The following is a 19,664-nucleotide window of genomic DNA, read 5'->3' as shown; positions in this document are numbered from 1 at the left end:
GTAAGAGATAGACCAGGTGAAAGTGAGGACAGGGTGGAAATTAGAAACGAAATCAATGAACTTTTTCAATTCCGGATGAAAGAGGGAGCAGCACTGATGATATCAGCAGGCCAAGCAGCATCTTAGGAGCACAAAAGCTGACGTTTTGGGCCTAGACCCTTTCTGATGAAGGGGTCTGCTGTGTTCATCCAGCTCCACAGTTTGTTATCTCGGATTCTCCAGCATCTGTAGTTCTCATTAGCACTGATGATATCATTGCCATATCGGAGAAAGAGTTGTGGGTGGGGACCGGAAAATAACAGGAATAAGGGAAGTTCCACATACCCCACGAAGTGACAGACATAACTGGGGCCCATGCGGGTATAGCTGGGCCAAGCAGAGGAGGGTGGTAGTGACTGGTGACAGTCCAGGCCTTTGCTCCAGGAAGAAGCGGAGAGCCTTGAGACCATCCTGGTGGGGGATGGATGTGTAAAGGGACTGCACATTCATGGTAAAGAGGAGGCGGATGGAGCCTGCAAACTGGAAATTTTGAAACTGCCATAAAGTGTTGGAAGACTCACAGATGTACATGGGCAGGGACTGGGCCAGAGGAGAGAAGACTAACTTCTGCTAGGAAGATTTACTCAGCCTTCATAATATTGGTTGTTGGTCTTGTTACAACAATTGATGTTGTTCACTGCAAATAATATGCAATTAAAAACAAAACACACTGTTTCGAGGACCCAATTCCATCACTTTGTATCTGTTCTACAGTGAAACCTGCTGGGAAAGGCTGAGAACCCTTAACCATACCTCGCAAGGGGGTACATTGCAATGAAACCCTTATTAGAAATAAGTAGCATGCTCCCAAGTGATGTACTTAGCAGAGGGACTGCTACAAATGTAATCAAGCGGCGTAGCTTTATTCAGATAAATTACTGCCATAAATTGATCAAATTTCTTTTAATTGTAACGTCAGATATCCCTTTTCAATGGCTCAGCTCATTCGGTTTAGGGTAATTATATTTGGCTAAATTCGACTTAATCATTAAAAGGAAGACAGTAATGTGAAAACTGTTAAAATACAAAATAAAAACCAAAAGAACTGCTGTAACTCAGGAACAAAAAGAAAGTTGCTGGAAAAGCTCAGCAGGTCTGGTAGCATCTTTCTGCGGAAGGTTCACCAGACTCGAAAAGTTAGCTCTGGTTTTTTCTTCGCAGATGCTGCCAGACCTGTTGAGCTTTTCCAGCAACTTTCTTTTTGTTCCTGTTAAAATACAAGTGGATGTAAAATGTATGACTTCACAGTGGCTTGGTGGTTAGTACTGCTGCTTCACAGCACTAGGGGCCTGGGTTTGATTCCAGCCTCAGGAGACTGTCTGTGTTGCAGTCTGCACATTCTCCCCATGTCTGCACATATTTGCTCTGGTTTTCTCCCATAGTCCAAAGATGTGCAGGTTAGGTGGATGACCATGGGCAATTCAGAGTTAAAAAGGATAGTTGGGGGTTTTGTGTAGACTCAATGGGCCAAGTGGTCTGCTTCCACCCTGTAGGGATTCTATGATCATTGACTGTGCATAGACATTCCCTGTGTGCAGAATTGGTTATTTTGTTGAATGTCCAGTTATTGTTGAGTCTATGAAGCTTTTAGATTTCTTTCTTTTAATCATCATACGTACATATATGCATTGACTTGGCAAGATGTAAGAATTCCTCATGGGTCTTCTCCCAGGCCAGGCCAAGATGGCCATCAATGGGCTGGATGTGACTGCCTGCTTCTCTTCTGTGGTTACATCCTTTCCTGGTAATCCATAGGGAGGATATGTGTGGGGCCCACTGGCTTGAGGTCTTCCGCAGCTACTGTTGTGACACAGCATGTCTGAAGTGCAGCATTAGCTTAGCTGCATATTAACAAACATGCCACATTTATTCTTTACAGAACTGGAGAGGATGGAGGACTCGAAATCAATTCCCAATAGCACCCTGCTTCAAAAGGAAGAGAGGCAGAAAACAAGAAGCTATGGGCCAGTTAGTTTAACACTGGTTATTATTCGAGATTTTTAGAATCCATTATAAGGGAAGTATAAAAAATACATTAGGACTGTTAAAATACAGTCCACCCACATCAGCATTGTTTTATGAAGAGTAAATTGTGTGACTGCTTTTCTTCTGTTTATTGAAGATGTAACAAGCAAAGGAGGTAATGGAGATCCTGGTGAAATAATATATCTCGATTTTAAGAAGGCATTTGATAAGATGTCAGACATAGGGTCACATACTCACACTTATTTGTATTAAATTGCATTTGCCAATCCTTAGCTCACTTCCCCATTTGACTTGTAATTTTTGATAGCCATCCTCACTATCAACAATACCTCTCAATTTTATATCATCAACAAACTTACTAATCACACCTTGTACATTCACTTCCACATTATGTAAATAACAAATAACAAAGGTACCAGCACTCACTGCTGTGGCATACCACTAGTCACAGGCCTCTAGTCTGAGAAACAACCTTCAACCTCCATGCTTTGTTTCCTACCATCGAGCCAATTTTGAATTCAATTAGTTAGCTCTCTCTGGGTCCGATGTGAGCTAATTTTCATGACTAGCCTGCTATGTAGAACCTTGTCAAAGGCCTCATTAATGTCCAGGTGGACAACATCCACTGCCCTACCCTCACCTATCCTCAAAAAACTGTCAGACATGACTTCCTGCACACAAATCCATGCTGACTATCCGTAATCAAAGCTTGACTTTCCAAACGTTGGCTGAGCCCGTCTCTCAGTATCCTCTGCAATAATTTACCTACTACTTATGGCAAGCTCATTGGCCTGTAGTTCTCTGGCTTGTCTTTGCTACCTTTCCCAAACAATGGAATAAGAATAGCCACCCTCTAGTCTTCCAGACTTTCACTAGTGGCTGAAGATGAAGCAAAAATCTCTACAAGGACCTCTGCATTTTCGTTCCTAGCCTCCCACAACATCAGCGGATTGATTTGATCAGGCCCAGGGGTTTTATCCATCTTAAAGTGCTTTAAGGTTGCAAGTATTATGTATGTGGTCCAAAACATCTCCACTTGTTTCCAGTATTTTCTTAACATCCATGATTTTCTCCTCAGTAAACTCTGAGGAGAAATATTTATTAAAAATCTCCATCTCCTGTGGCTCCACACATAGACAGCCATGCTGACCATTAAGGGGACCTATTCTCTCTCTAGCCACTGTCTTACTCTTAATATAGCTATAGAACCTCTTGGGGTTCTCTTTAACCTTATCTGCCAGATCCATCTCATACCCTCTTTTCTTCTTTTCTCATTTCCCTCTTAAGTGTGCTCCTACATTTCTTGTAGTCATCGAGAGATTCATTTGAGTCAGCACCTAGGTGAATTTAAAACTATCAGAGATAATAGGAAGTACAGATGCTGGAGAATCTGAGATAACACGGTGTAGAGCGGGATGAACACAGCAGGCCAAGCAGCATCTTAAGAGCGGGAATGATGACCTAGATCTAGTCCTAGATCTTTCGTCAGCTCTCCTGCTCCTAAGATGCTGCTTGACCTGCTGTGTTCATCCAGCTCTACATCTTGTTATCTTGAAATTAAAACCATGATGAGATATATATATATAAATACATATTTACATCTGTAACAAGTAATACCTGTCAAGATGTTACCATGCACTAAACAGAAGCATTGACTGGGATAATAGGAACTGCAGATGCTGGATAATCCGAAATAACAAGGTGTAGGGCTGGATGAACACAGCAGGCCAAGCAGCATCATTGGAGCAGGAAAGCTGACGTTTCAAGTCTAGGTTTTCTGATGAAGGATCTAGGCCCGAAATGTCAGCCTTCAAGTTCCTATGATGCTGCATGGCCTGCTGTGTCCATCCAGCTCTACACCTTGTTATCTTAGAAGCATTGCCTGGATTTACTTTGATACTGCCTCTGCTGAACTCATGGTGAGGTCACTCCCTTTAAGGGTCACCCTCTTTTGTTCAGCCACAGTGCCAAACAGTCACTGGTCAACAAGCACCATCAGCAGAATGTTAAGCGATGTTGGTTATCTGGAAATTTGTGATCAAGTCAAGTGAAAAGTCCAGTGCATGCTATCTCAAGATGAGGAGGAACTCATTGCATCCTTTCTGCAATTGCAAAGAATGACACAGGTTTCTCATTGGACCACAGCAAATTGCCAATTTAGGGGGATTAAGACTAGTTAAACACCATTTTAATGCTGCATTTTGCCTTATCAATAGGAAGATTCCTATCTTACCAAATGTGTCAAGTTAGATATTGAGAATTCTCGATATGGAGGTCAGAATGGGACCTGGTAAGTTTACCCACACTGGTCATGATCAGCTTCATCAAATCACTCATGAAATGGGAGAAGCTAACATTTTGCACACTCTTCAAATTGATCCAGCTCTTCACAGTCTTTGCAGAAGATGCTTGAGGCCCTTCGAAACAGGAAAGAAATTGTTTTGCATTTCTGTAATGCTCTGAGTTAGAATGAGCAGATGAGTTCGTCCTGACTGTGTAGAAACATTATGATGACACAGAGAAGGTGTCTTCTGCATCCCCTCTCCTCTTGGACAGATCTACAGTTTGACTCAGCATTGGAGCTGAACCAGAAGACAGAGGTCACTTCCCCCTAAACATCTCCTCCCCAGCCACAAGATAACTTTGGGTGACCTCTTTGGCATCTGGAGGCTGCTGGCATAATTCACATAAGACCATATATTAAATTCCGCTCCATCCCTTGGATTGTTTTACAATTTGTGTTTCAATTTGCACAATGTTCCACATTCGGATAGCATGAGGAAGTTACTCAGAGCTGAAACCCTGCCCACATTGAGTTTGCAGCAGCATTTCTGTTTTTATATAAGTACAATTCATTCGGATGCCTTTGAAGATACAGGTGCCTATTTATACTCCGGAGTTGGGTCAGCTTTTACAGCTGACAGTACCATAAGCTGAGTTACTGCTGCCTTGTTTCATACAAAACTCTTGTGCATTCTCAGGACTTTTCATCAATGAATCTGACTGTCACTTATGGAAACTACAATTTAGGCCCATCAATTTTAAACTGAAGGACTGGAAAATAAACCAGAAAACCACCTGGGCTCTACAGAACTGCAATCAAGACATGAATCATAACGTTTGCTATTCAGGAAAAGAAATTTTACTAAAGCAGCTTAGTGGCTTACCTATTGTAGGATCATGGTAGTCAGGGAAACGATGGCTGATGAATTGCATTGTCATTGCTGCAACAGGACAAAGGGACAACTTTAGTACCTCTTGATAGATTTTAATAAAATTGTGCCCGTTGAAATGAAAACATGATATTTGGCTTATCAGCAGTATTAAGCTCTGCAAAGAATAGGTGAAGAACAGTCTATAGAAACCTTTCTTCCAGTTTAAAAGATAAACCATCATTGCAGCAGAAAAGGACAAAAGTGAAGGATTTCTTTTGCTGAGTAACATCCGCGGGTCAACTGGGAATATGTGTATTGCACAAAACGGTTGGAGGTTATATTATATGTAATGTAAGAACCTTAGATCTTCTTGGCTCCTACATTCTGAATAAATTAAATATACATAAGACATCTCCTATAAAATCACATGTGCTGTTGCTATACTTATTAAACACATTGGCTAGATTTTCATGGAACATTGTCAATGTGCATGTTTAACGTTGTATGCATTTTTAACGGTCTTGGTCAACTGATATAAACCAATATTTTATCTCACTAACAATTAACATTTAATATTGAAAATGTGAAAATATTGTGTGATTGTAGGTACAGTTATATATTTCAGGTTTTTAACAGCTATTGTTTTGCTCAAAATGACAGCCATGATAAGATCATGTAAAATTGAGCAGTGGTTAACAAGCTTATTTCTCAACCCTGCAGCTGTGAAGCTGAATCCCAGAGGAAACCAGATGCTCGATGTGATCAAGCAGATGTCTGGAAATATTTATGAAAAAAAAGAATAAAGTGTGGTTTGGACACCAAGAATGGAGCTTGTCATCAACTCTGGGCAATATAATCAACTCATCTATTCATGATCTTTGAAATAGAGGCATGTTAATTATATTTTAATACAATCTTTAATATGAATTTCTGTTGTGCCTAGTGTTATTGGTCTGCTTTTTCACTCTTGGACAAGCCTCAAATGCTTTCTGTTTTCAATGGAAACAATGAGTATTCTGGCAATGCAAAAATTATTCATCCATTAATATGAATGTCTCCTTCGCCATGTTCCTGTCCAACATTGTTAATTGATGGTATAAGTGCAGCGATGGCTTACAATGTCATTTTCAACAAGAGCATAAGGTAGAGATGACATCCATTTCAAGACAAAACTGATGCTTCATCTATTAAAATGCTTCAATTCCCACCTCCTGTCTGCTTGTCTACAGTAGGGCACGACATTTCAAGACCATATGTCTGGCTGACTTCTATCATCTCACAGTGAGATCAAGATGCTGCACAGATGAACAGCCAAAGGGGTGGAAATTAGGTAAACCTCAATTTGTAAACGCCAGCTTTGCAACTGAAACTACAATCATTCTCAAAAATGCAATTATTCATCACATAATATTTCCTAGTTTTAAACATTGATGAAATTAATCAAAATATTTACTCTGTGCATATAAAAGCATTTGTTTATTCAAAGTAAAACAACTTGATGTATCTTTTCATGATCTGTCCGGTGAGATGAAGTTATCAGATGTCATGTAATTTTCCTTCGATCACGTGCTAAATAGGCTTATTATGCATGGTTACATGCTTCACAGATTACACTATTCCTTAAATATTTTTAAATTTGACTTTTCAGAAGTTATACATGACAAGGCATGGACAATTTTTATAATAATGCATCCAAGTGATACTTTCTGAAAGACATTTTACAATGTGTTTAATCATGCACAGCAAATTATCTCACTTTACACTCTGCTGAAAAATTGAGATGAATGCACAAGTATTGTTATTGCATTTTGAAAGAAATACCAGTGTTGATCACCATTTTCTGTAGGCATTTGATAAGAATGCACAGAAAGCTACCTTTATTCAACTAACAATAACAATTCTTGTGAGATGGGCAGTTAAATGCAATTACTGTAAACCTTATACTTGCAATTCTATACAGCATCATTTAAAGGACTCCATCAGATGAGTGGAATTAAAAAAAAATTTAAATTCAGTTCTCAAACAACAGAACTGACATTCTACATTCTGAATTTTTTACATGAAATTGGGATGCAGAGAGGGTCAAAGAAATTTTGAACAGGTTGTGACTTACGTGGCAACATTTACTTCCAATTCACTCATCAAAGCTATAAGTGAAGGAGCTACTGGGGCTGAAATTCATCTTGGACAGCAATGCAAAGTGATCAATAGAAAACTGGCAGTCTGTTCTACACTCTTATATTTTTGTTGTAAAGCAGGCTGCTAATTTGCTTCAGGCCATTTTCCCTGACTGCCCCTTTCAGTCTCAATTAAACATGCACAAAACCGATATAAGTATCGCATGATTTTAAATCTAAAAGTCAACTTCAGGGAAGAAGTAAGAATCAAAGTCTGAAATTTGCTATAAAACCCACTAATCTATAAAAATAAATTGGATTAATTTCAATCTTTCCCTGTCTTCAACAATACCTTGCTGATATTGTTTCAGAATATTTGCAAAGCATTAAAAGCTATGATACCTAAAAAAAACCTATCAATTTATGTTCAGCGTATTAGTAAGATCTCCAACAGATTAATTAAAAGTGACTTCTCTTCCTTGAGTCCATACTGACTGCCCTTTAACAAGTTATGCATTTCCATGTACTCATCCACTGGACCATTCAAGGTCATTTCAATGGTATTCCCTTATTATTTGCAGTCAAATGAATTTGTCTAGATTTTTGATTTGACCATTACACTATGCTTGGGTAGGACACCATGAGACTCGACTATAATATAGCCTTTTCAGTACCGCAATGTAAAATTTGTCTTGGGAGGTAGCTCAAGGTGGATGATAGGAAATCAGCAGCTTATTTTACATTCCATGTAATTTGAAAGAAAGCAATGTACTCTTGTGTACAATGTTTTTCACAATGGCAGGATACCTCAAAGTCAATTATGTACTTTGAAGCCGAGGCACTGTTGCAATATAGAAAGCTGACATTCATAAGGTAGGGAGCCAGGCTGTAAAACTGGCCACTGGTCTTGTAAGAGATAAGAGGAACTGCAGATGCTGGAGAATCTAAGATAACAAGGTGCAGAGCTGGATGAACACAGCAGGCCAAGCAGCATCAGAGGAGCAGAATCCTATGATGTTGCTAGGCCTGCTGTGTTCATCCAGTTCTACACTTTGTTATCACTGATCTTATAAGTTCTTATTCTGTTCTAACATCCACTTAATAACTGTGCACTCTCTCCCTGCCAACACTCCATGCTCCCTGGGTCATTTGCAACCATTCCAGCAGATTACATTTGAAATTGTGTGAACAAATAGAGGAAACATCAGAAGAAGTTATGGAGAATGGCTCCGCCATTGAGTTCCATACAACATTGTTTTATCACAAGGCAGATGGCATTGCTGTCTGAGCAATTTTTAAAACTTTGTAAATGCCATTGATTATAAGAATGCAAGGAACAGGGCCAGAAGTAGACCATATGGCCCACCCAAACTGCTTCACCCAAACTGCTCCACCAGCAGGAACAGCAGCAAGAATAATCTCAGAGATAATGGGAACTGCAGATGCTGGAGATTCCAAGATAATAAAATGTGAGGCTGGATGAACACAGCAGGCCAAGCAGCATCTCAGGAGCACAAAAGCTGACGTTTCGGGCCTAGACCCTTCATCAGACCCTCTGATGAAGGGTCTAGGCCCGAAACGTCAGCTTTTGTGCTCCTGAGATGCTGCTTGGCCTGCTGTGTTCATCCAGCCTCACATTTTATTATATTAGCAAGAATAATCTACCTGATTTTGGGGTAGACACAACCTTCCTGCCTGCCCCCAATAACCTTTAACTAACTTGTTAATCAAATGTGCTTAATGCAACTTTGAATACATTTGTGACTCAACCTCCACTACTTACTGAGGAATAGAATTCCAAAGACTAGGGAGGGTAGTCTTATTGCAACTGCACTGGTGAGACCATGCCAGGAGTATTGTGAGCAGTTTTGGTTGCCTTATTTAAGAACAAATATTATTTCATTGGATGCAGTTCAGAGGAGGCTCAATAGGATGATTCCTGGTATGGGGGAGATTGTCTTACGAGCAAATATTAAACAGATTGGGACTCTACTCTCTGGAGTTCAGAAGAATGACAGGTGATCTCATTCTTAAATGGCTTGACAGGGTAAATGCAGAGAGGATGTGTCCTCTCATGGGAGAGTGTAGGGCAATAGGGCACAGATTAAAATAAGACTGCAATTTAAGACTGAGATGAGGAGGAATTTCTTCTTGCATAGGGTTGCATGTCTTTGGAACTCCTTGGCACAGAATGCTGTAGGGGCAGAATCCTTGTGGACATTTAGGCTGAGACTGATAGATTCTTGATCAGTAGGGGGGTCAGGGTAATGGGAAAGGGCAGGAAAGTGGGCATGAGGAATGAAGGATCAGCCACGATCTTATTCAATGCTAAAGCAGGCTCAAGGGGCCAAATGGCTGCCTCCTGTTCCTATTTCTTACGGTCTGATGATCTTATGGTCATATTCCCATATTCCTCCTCCTACAAGCTGTCTACTATGCATTACTTGGTACAGCAGGCTCCAGGGCCCGAAAGGCTGAGGCCTGTTCCTGTTTCTCATGGTCTGATGGTCGTCTGAAACGTGAAATTTCTCCTCACTCTCTATTTCTCTCGTTCTTAATTGTGTAACTGTGGCTCTAGTTCTAGAAGTCCCACTTTGTCCATTGATTGCAAAGTTGTTCTAAACTTTTAATCCTTTTTTTTTATTTGCTTGTGCATAAGATGCGGACTTTACTAGGTCAGCATTTATCATCCATCCCGAACTGCCCAGAAGAGAGTTAACAGTCAACCACACTGCTGAGGATCAGGAATCATATCTTTGCCAGACCAGGGAAGTTTGGAAGATTTCCTTTCCTACAGGGCATTAGTGAACCAGGATTTTTTTTATGATGATCAACATAGGTTATATGGTTTCCATTTGGCTAGTTTTTAATTTCTGATTTTTAAAAAATGAATTCACATTTCACCATCTATCATAGTGGGATTCAAACCCATTTCACCAATTAGACTAAGGTTCTAATGACCAGTCAGTACACTACCACTAGACCACTACCACCCTGTAATAGTGATTTGATTTGATTTATTATTGTCACTTGTATCTATGTACAGTGAAAGGTGCATTAGGATAATAGAACAGAGCAAAAGTTCAATGTTATGGGCTGCAGAGAAGATGTACAGAGAGCAAGATCAACAATAAATTTAAAATTTGAGAGGTTCATTCAGAAGTCTAATAACAGTGAGGAAGAAGCTGTTCTTGAATCTATTTGTAGGTGTATACAAACTTATATTTTCTGCCCAATGTAAGAGGGTGGAAGAGAGTATTACTGGGGTGGGGGAGGGGGTCTTTGATTATGTTGGGTCACTCTGCAAGGGAGCCAATGTACAGTAAGCTGGTTTGCATGATGGACTGGGCTGTGTTCACAACTCTCTGTAATTTCTTGTGGTTGTGGGAACAACAGTTTCCAACGAAGCTGTGATGTATCCAGATAGAATGCTTTCTATGGTGCATCTACAAAAATTAGTAAGAGTTCTTGTGGACATGCTGGATTTCCTTGGACTCCTGAGAAAACAGAGATGTTGTACTTTCTTGACCATTGCATTGACATGGAAGGACCAGGAAGAATTTTTGGTGATCATCACTCCCAGGAACTTGATGCACTCAACCATTCCACTTCAACACCATTGATGCAAACAGGGGTCTGCCCTCAACTGCACTTCCAGAAGTCAGTGACCAGCTCCTTCATTTTGCTGGCAGTGATGGAGAGATTGTCATCTTTATGTCATGCTGCTAAGCACAAGCACTCAATCTCTTTTCTGTATTCTGTCTCGTCATTCTTTATGATCTGACCTATAAATGTAGCTTAATGTTAGGCCTATCTTAACTTTTGGAGAATGACTTTAATGTAACAATCACAAAAGATCGTCAATGAATGCCAAATAAGCTTACATGGTACCTTCCAAACCCATGACTACTATTATCTAGAACGTCAAGACCAGCAGACAAATGGGAACACCACCACTTGCAAGTTCCCATCCAAGCCACTCACCATCCTGGCTTGGAATTATATTGCTGCTCCTTTAGTGTCACTTGGTCAAAATTCTGGAATTCCCTCAATAAGGGCATTTTGGGTCAACCTGCAGCAGATAGACTACAGCCATTCAACAAGGCAGCTCACCATCACCTTCCTAAGTGCTATTAGGGATGGGCAATAAATGCTGGCATGGCAAGGATACTCACCTCTGACAAGTGAATTTAAAAAAAACTGATCTGATTCCTAAATTTGAAAGAGCAATCAGAAGAATTTAGAAAGAGGTTACTTCCGCTAGCAATAAACAATGTCCATTTTAGTTAGTTCCCCCTTTTGTTGTTTCAAGTGGGTACTAGTTGCAGCATGTGCAGGAACAAAGCTGAGAAAGCACAGCAAAAGTAAATTTGAAATTATCATTGTCGTGCACAGAAGAGCACTCCTATTCCTCGTGGGCCTCCAAAAAACAGTCCAACCCACTTTGGTCCCTGTTCTGATATTTCTGGCCTTTTCCCATCACCAGATGAAGTATGGCCTGATATCAACCAGCAGTGATCCAGTGATCTGGATTGGGCACACCTGTATGGCGCCCAGCTCAGGTCTCTCAGCCAAGATAGTGATAAAGTCTTTGTCGCAAGTACAATCGATCAATGGTGTGTTTCCTGATCGGTCGGCAAAAGTCTAAATTGATCCTTATGTTAAAGTGGAATCCATTGTGCACAGGAAGTGCCCATAATGGGAAATACATTGGATAATATATTCTCTCCATTCATGAGCCTTTTTTGAACCAATGTATAATCTGTATCATATCATTATTAATTGAAAATTGTAGACGTTGCAAGGACACTTGCAATGCTGCAATGTGTTAGACTTAAACCTGTCCCTATAGTCTATCGTCAAACAAAAGAAAATGTTCTGTTCATTGCTGCAAATAGCTCTCTTGACCTTTATAAAAAAGCTAAATAGGGTTGTACTAAATAAATTCCAAACCTAAAGAAAATCTCTCAAATTTAATGCCATTACCAACAATTTCAACCTATTTCCTTACATATTCATAAGGGCAAATTATCAGAACAATGTTTTGTGGAATACCTACGATCTGTTCGCAACAAACAACTGCAAACCATTTCAAATCTCCATCCCACTCCTTGAATGACATGTCCATCCTGGGCCTCCTGCAGTGCCACAACGACGCCACCCGAAGGTTGCAGGAACAGCATCTCATATTCTGCTTGGGAACCCTGCAGCCCAATGGTATCAATGTGGACTTTACAAATTTCAAATTCTCCTCTCCCCCCAATCGCATCTCAGAACCAGCCCAGCTCATAGCTGCCTCCCTAGCCTGTCCTCCCACCTATCCACTCCTCCCACCTCAAGCCCCACCCCTATCTCCTACCTACTTGCCTCATCCTGCCTCCTTGACTTGTCCGTCCTCTCTGGACCAATCTATCCCCTCCTTAACTCATCTTTACTGGCTCCAACCCCACCTCCTTGACCTGTTTGTCTTCTGTCCACCTATCATCACCTTTATCCATCCTCTATCCGCCTCCCCCTCTCTCCCTATTTATTTCAGAATCCCCTTCCCCTCCCCCATTTTGAAGAAGGTTCTGGACCTGAAACATCAGCTTTCCTGCTCCTCTGAAGCTGCTTGGTCTGCTGTGTTCATCCAGCTCTACACCTTATATCAGAACAACATTGTTTTCTTTTCATTTTAAACTTTATGATGCTCTTTATAGGCAAATTCTTCAACAGTCACAGAATCTTCAGTTTATCCTTTGATGTTCCTGGAAATCTAAAATCTGATTGAAACAATCTTTCCTCATTTGATTTTTGGATTAGGGCAGAATGAAATTCTATTGTTGCTGCTGGATTTCAAAATCACATTATCAATGTAAAATGAGTACAAAAGAGGAGAACATACCCCCATCTACATCAATGGAACTGAGACTGAGAGAGTGAAGAGCATCAAGTTCCTTGGAGCGACGATAACCAACAGCCTGTCCTAGACTTCACCACGTAAAAGTGACAGTCAAGAAGGCACAACAACGCTTCCTCTTCCTCAGGCGGCTCAGGAAATTTGGTATGTCCATAAGACCCCTCACCAACATCTATAGACACACGATTAAAAGCAGACTGTTCGAGTGCCTAACAGCCTGGTGTGACAATTGCTTTGCTCAACTGTAACAAACTACAGAAGGTTGTGTGCATAGCCCAGGCCATCACAGAAGCCAAACTTCCATCCCTGGACTCTATCTACATGGCTCGCTGCCACAGAAAGGTGGCCAACATCATCAAAGACCTCAGAGATAGCAGGAACTGCAGATGCTGGAGAATCTGAGATAACAAGGTGTAGAGCTGGATGAACACAGCAGGCCAAGCAGCATCAGAGGAGCAGGAAAGCTGACATTTCAGGCCCAGATTTCTGAAGAATGGGCTGGGCCTGAAACATCAGCTTTCCTGCTCCTCTAATACTGCTTGGCCTGTTGTGTTCGCCCAGCTCTACACCTTGTTGTCTCAGCATCAAAGATCTATTGCACCCTGGTAATGACCTCCTATAAATTCTTCCATCAGGCAGAAGCCTGAACATATGCACGAGTAGGTTCAGGAATAGCTACTTCCCAGCAATTATCAGACTGCTGAATGAACTCTAGCCTCAATTTGCCTCCAAGTCTTTTTGATCTGTCGTTTGCTAACTGTGATCTGTCTGCACCGCTCATAAACATAGCTTCTCACTGTATTTTAGTACACGTGATTATAAATCAATCAATCAATAACCCATCCTTCCCTAATGATGCAGCACAAAACTAATTGACTCCTCCCATTTTTCATTCCAATTTACCTACTATCTGTTACAAAAGACTTTATCATTGCTGATCTTCTTTGTTTGTTTGATGAAGCTATTAATAGTCAAGACTGTAGAATCCACTTTTGTTTGGGGCTGAGCAATGTCTGATTTCTCACAATTTGATGAATGCCAGTGACCCAGGCTGTTTCTTCTTCAACTCACTGTGGAGAGTGTCAGTGATGTGCTCACCAGGTTATTTACAATGTCTACTCTCGAAAGAGAATCAAGCAAGGAAAAAGTTTCTGAGCTAGTGGAGGCTAAAGGTGAAACCCTTGCTCATGTAATCCTCTGAGGCTTGATTATAATTCTCCTCAGAGGTGGATTTTTTTTTCACTCATGGTATGTTGGTATCTGTGGCTGGACCAGCATTCATTGCCCATCCCTGGTTGCCCTGAGTAGGTTGTGGTGCCCTGCCCCTTTGAGCTGCAGCAGTCCATTTAGTGCAGAAAAACCCACAATACCATTAGGAAAGTAGTTATTCCACATGTTACTTTTTACATAAATAACTCAAACACATTGGTCCCTCTCATTCTATAATTTGTTTGATTCAGATGTAATTTGTTACTGACATTGTATTAATTCCTAACGTATTTCACAGTTACGTTTTCCTGTAAATGACTGTAATATTATTGTGCCTTTTTTAAAATGTCATCGTTTTAGTTTCAATTTTTTTACTGCATTTTTCACCTGGACTTAATGATATAATGATTACTGAACCTTAGATATTTGTTTAGTAGGTCTATTGGCACAATTTCTGAATTCAGGAATAGGAATATAATCAATGCTGAATACATCGATCCTGCAATAAATAAATGTAATCCGATGCCAAGTTTATAAAGATGGGGGCCGATCTTCTTCTTATTTCTGTTTAATCACAAGTGGGATTAGCAGAATGATTTTTTTTCATTGACTTGCTACCAGTCTTTCGCCAATTATAATTTTGGGTGGATCTTTGTCTCGGCAATAATACACCCCAACTTAAACTAAAAAAGTGGGCTTTAGTGAGTAAAAATAACTTAGGGTTACATGATTTTGTCAGGATTTTTCATTATTTTCCCCTACGTCTACATTGCTACCTCTAGCTGCTCAACCGAGGTGTAAGTTATAAGAAGCAGGGACTGGAAGCAGACTATTCTCAATGGTTTCCAAAGGAATCCTTAGCAGCTGTCTGTTAAAATGTTGGAATCTTTTGTGAGACATTGTGCTGCAATTTCTTTGTGGTTTTTGGCTACCTCTGAACAGTGCCCAAGGAGTGTTCCACATGACAGTGGTTTGATTACATTTAACACTTCAAAGAAGGAGAAATATCAAAGTCTCATGACATATTTTCCCACAAAGGTCATACTTTTGAAAGTACAAAGTGCATTTAAAACAAATATGACAGATAGCTGTCATCCTTGACCTACAGTTTTACTCACTTTATACTCCTCATATACTTGTCCCCAGAGACTCTGATTTTCTAGTCAAGGAAGAGGTCAATGAAATTATGGATTTGATGCTCCACAATTCAATGGAAAGATAAAATAAAGTGAGGAAATCAAAGCTTTAAATGTAACTGCTAATGTTCTACCATTTTGTTAATACAGAATGGAAGAGATAATGCCTTCTTTATTTTTTAAAGGTCATGAAAGGGTTATTTTCAGCTCACCAAACTTAAAAGGCCTAATACAAAAAATGAGCATCGACTGACATTCTATTTTTGCATAGAACATAGAACATAGAACAGTACAGCACAGAACAGGCCCTTCAGCCCACAATGTCGTGCCGACCATTGATCCTCATGTATGCACCCTCAAATTTCTGTGACCATATACATGTCCAGCAGTCTCTTAAATGACCCCAATGACCTTGCTTCCACAACTGCTGCTGGCAACGCATTCCATGCTCTCACAACTCTCTGCGTAAAGAACCTGCCTCTGACATCCCCTCTATACTTTCCACCAACCAGCTTAAAACTATGACCCCTCGTGCTAGCCATTTCTGCCCTGGGAAATAGTCTCTGGCTATCAACTCTATCTATGCCTCTCATTATCTTGTATATCTCAATTAGGTCCCCTCTCCTCCTCCTTTTCTCCAATGAAAAGAGACCGAGCTCAGTCAACCTCTCTTCATAAGATAAGCCCTCCAGTCCAGGCAGCATCCTGGTAAACCTCCTCTGAACCCTCTCCAAAGCATCCACATCTTTCCTATAATAGGGCGCCCAGAACTGGACCCATGTAAATCAGTCCTTAACAATGAAAATTAACCCTCAGAAGACCAGATGTTAGATAAAGTCAGAATACTCTTAGAGGATTGCTCTTTCTTTAGAAAGACTAGACTGGTGGTGAGTTTAATCTAAGGGTCACCACACCACAAGTAAAGGGTAAACTTGAGAAGTCAGAACCTTCAAGGTAACCTCATCAATGCAGGAACTGCACCCATGTTGTTGGTGGCATTCTGCATCACTAATTAGCCATCCAGCCAAATGAGCCAACTGATCCTCCCCCTCATCCTCCAGCTGGATACATGCCTAAATACGCACTGCAATATCCCATTTAATTTTTGAGAGGCACATAATTAAAGTTTTGTTACAGAAAGAGACAGCATTGTGTTGGTAGGCCTTTACTAAAGAGATCACAGCATTTAAAATAAAACTCAGGCTTTGGTAACATCATTGTGATCCAATAGTCATACATAAAGTAGAGCCTTCAGTGACTTCTAAGAGGTGTACACACCTCCTGTTCAGGAGTACAGATTAAAATTCAGAACATCAACTTCTCGGCTGCTTTCCAATAGCTAAGTACACTGGCTGGTTTGAATGGTCCAACCATGAGGTGAGCACATTTGAGCAAATTTGTTCAGCAGCAGAAAAGCCATACTCCTGCAAACTGACCACACTCATAGCATTGCCCACTCTACCATTGATCTAAAATGCGGAGGACAGCATGTCAGGACTATCACCGGGTACATCTAAAAATGAGGTGTCAACCTGGTGAAGCCACAAAACAGGATTACTGAGTGCAACAGAGCATAAGCAGTGAGTGATAGATAGTACCAAGCAATTCGATAATCAACAGATCAGATCTAAGCCCTGCATCTGATCATTAGTGGCGGTGATCAATTAAACCACTTATTGGAGCAGGAGGCCCCGAAAACATTCCTGATTTCCATATGGGGAACTTCAGCATATAAGTGCATTGCTGGGGCACTGGCACCATTTTTAGTGGTGGTTGGACCTGTATAAGACGGAGGGTTTCATGTGAAAGGGAATGGGAGCAGCATCCTTGCCAGAAGATTTACTAGAGCTGTTGGGGAGAGTATAAATTTACTTAACAGTTGGGTGGGATCCAGACAAAAGGTTCAGCAAAGGAAGATGAACAACCAAAATTGGAATAGACAGCAAGGGAGCCAGAAGCCGTAGAAAAATTATAGACCAGCTAGGATACAAGGGAGTATGGCACGGTTGGATAGTATGTATTTTATGCCTGAAGAACAAGGCAGATGAGTTGAGGGCTACAATTAAAACTTGGGGATGTGATGTAATGCTACCACTGAGACACGGTTGAGAGAGGGCAGGATCAGCAACTCAAAATTCCAGGATATACAGTCTTCAGGTGAAACGGGCAAAGAGTTACAAGAGGAGGGGCAATCCTGCACTTAATCTTAGGTAATGAAGCCAGTCAACTGGGTGATGAAGGGTCTAGGCCCGAAACGTCAGCTTTTGTGCTCCTGAGATGCTGCTTGGCCTGCTGTGTTCATCCAGCCTCACATTTTATTATACTGGGTGAAGTATCAGTGGAGGAGCATTTTGCAGACAGCAATCATAACTCCATTAGATCAATTTCGATAGGATCAGATGTAACTTGGCCAGGGCAGACTGGGAGCAGACACGTTTAGGCAAACCTGTGTCACAGCAGTTGGATGCATTCAGGAAGGAAATTGGGGAAAGTACAGGGCTAACATATTCCAATAAAGATAAAAGGTGTGACCAATAAATCTGAAAAACCTTGGATATTGCAGGCCTTACAGATTTGGGTAAAGATAAAAAAAGGTAGGCTTAGGGCAGGTACCAGGGGCTCAAAATAGCAAAAGCACTAGCGGAGTATGGAATGTGCAAGAGGAAACTTTAAAAAGAAATTAGGAGAGTAAAAAGGGGAATGCGAAAATAATGACAGGTAAAATGAAGGAAAATTCTAAGTTATATTACAAGTACATTGAATAAAAGGAAAACTCAAGAAAGAATAAGACACAAAGTGGTCATTTCTATGTGGAGCCAAAGGAGATAAGTAGGATTGTAAATGAATACTTCATGTCAGTGTTCACGAGTGACAGAGACTATGTGAGTACAGAAATCAGGGAGAAGGACTGTGATACTCTTAAAGAAATTAGTTTAGATAAACAGGAAGCTCTGAGTGGTCTGACTTAAAAGTAGATAAGTCACTGGGGCTGATGAAAAGGGGAAGTGCCAGAGTACTGGAGGACAACCAAAGTGAGGCAGTTAGTTAAGAAAGAAGCTAAGGACAAACCTGGAAACTACAGGCCAATCAGTGGCAGGGAATCCAGCAGAAGCATTTCTCAGAGCTAGAATTAATCTACACTTGGAAAGGCAGGTTTTAATCAAAAAAACTAGTCAGCATGATTTTGTTAAGGGGAGGTCATGTCTGACCAACTTGACTGAATTCTTTTCAAGAGACCAGTTTTGTTGACGAGTACAATGAACTTGTACTTAGACTTCAGAAAGATATTTGGTAAGGTCATACACGGAAGATGGATGGTAAAGCTAAGAGCCTATAGTATTCAAGGAAATATGGCAACTTAGCTCCACAATTGGCTGAGTAGCAGGAAGCAGGGTTTGATAGTCAAGATGTGTTTTTATGACTGCAAGTCTGTGTCCAGTGGAGTTCCACAGAGATCAGTGTTGGCGCCCTGACTATTAAATATATAAACAATGTAGACTTCAATGTAGGGGGTAATCAGTAAGTTTGTAAATTATATGAAAATTGTGGAATGAAGAAACGTGAGAAGGATAGCCTTAGATTACAGGGGGATACAGTCAGGCTAGTCAGATGGCTGGGCAGTAGCAAATGGAATTCTATCCTGATAATCATGAGGTGATGCACTTAGGCAGGACAAACAAGGCAAGGGAATGCACAATAAGTGGTTGGATCCTGATAAGCACCAAGGATCAGAAGGCCCTTGCTGTGCATGTCCATTAATCATTTAAGGAGGCATAACAGAAAGACAAAATGGTTAAGAAGACATATGTGATATTTCCCTTTATCAGCTGAGGCGTACAATTTAAAAATGGGGAGGTGATGCTCAAGCTGTATGAAAAGTTTGTAAGACCACAGTTAGGGTACTGTATGCAAATATGAAATCTGCATTATAGGAGGGATGTAATTGTTCTGGAGAGAACAAAGGTAAAAGGACAGTGAAACATAGGAACAGGCTCTTCGATCCACCAAGATTCCACCAATGCATGATACCTTCCTAAACTAAAAACTAAACTAAACTGTGGACAGTGAGAGCCTTCTTCCTCAGATGGAGATGGCTAGCATGAGGGGACATAGCTTTAAATTG

At 40.7% G+C, this 19,664-nt stretch overlaps 1 protein-coding gene across 1 annotated transcript in view; it reads right to left on the bottom strand.

Annotated features, from left to right (window-relative positions):
• Positions 1–19,664, bottom strand: part of LOC125456145 (GTP-binding protein Rit2-like) — a 297,799-nt gene that overhangs the window by 202,990 nt on the left and 75,145 nt on the right. The window contains 1 exon segment of the mRNA XM_048538926.1: positions 5,193–5,249. Within this exon segment, the coding sequence (XP_048394883.1) occupies positions 5,193–5,249 (57 nt within the window).

The sequence above is a fragment of the Stegostoma tigrinum genome, chromosome 1, assembly GCF_030684315.1.
Source record: "Stegostoma tigrinum isolate sSteTig4 chromosome 1, sSteTig4.hap1, whole genome shotgun sequence".
In the NCBI taxonomy this organism is placed as follows: domain Eukaryota; kingdom Metazoa; phylum Chordata; class Chondrichthyes; order Orectolobiformes; family Stegostomatidae; genus Stegostoma; species Stegostoma tigrinum.
The sequence above is the reverse complement of the archived record's forward strand: the minus strand, read 5'-3'. Positions and strand labels throughout refer to the sequence as shown.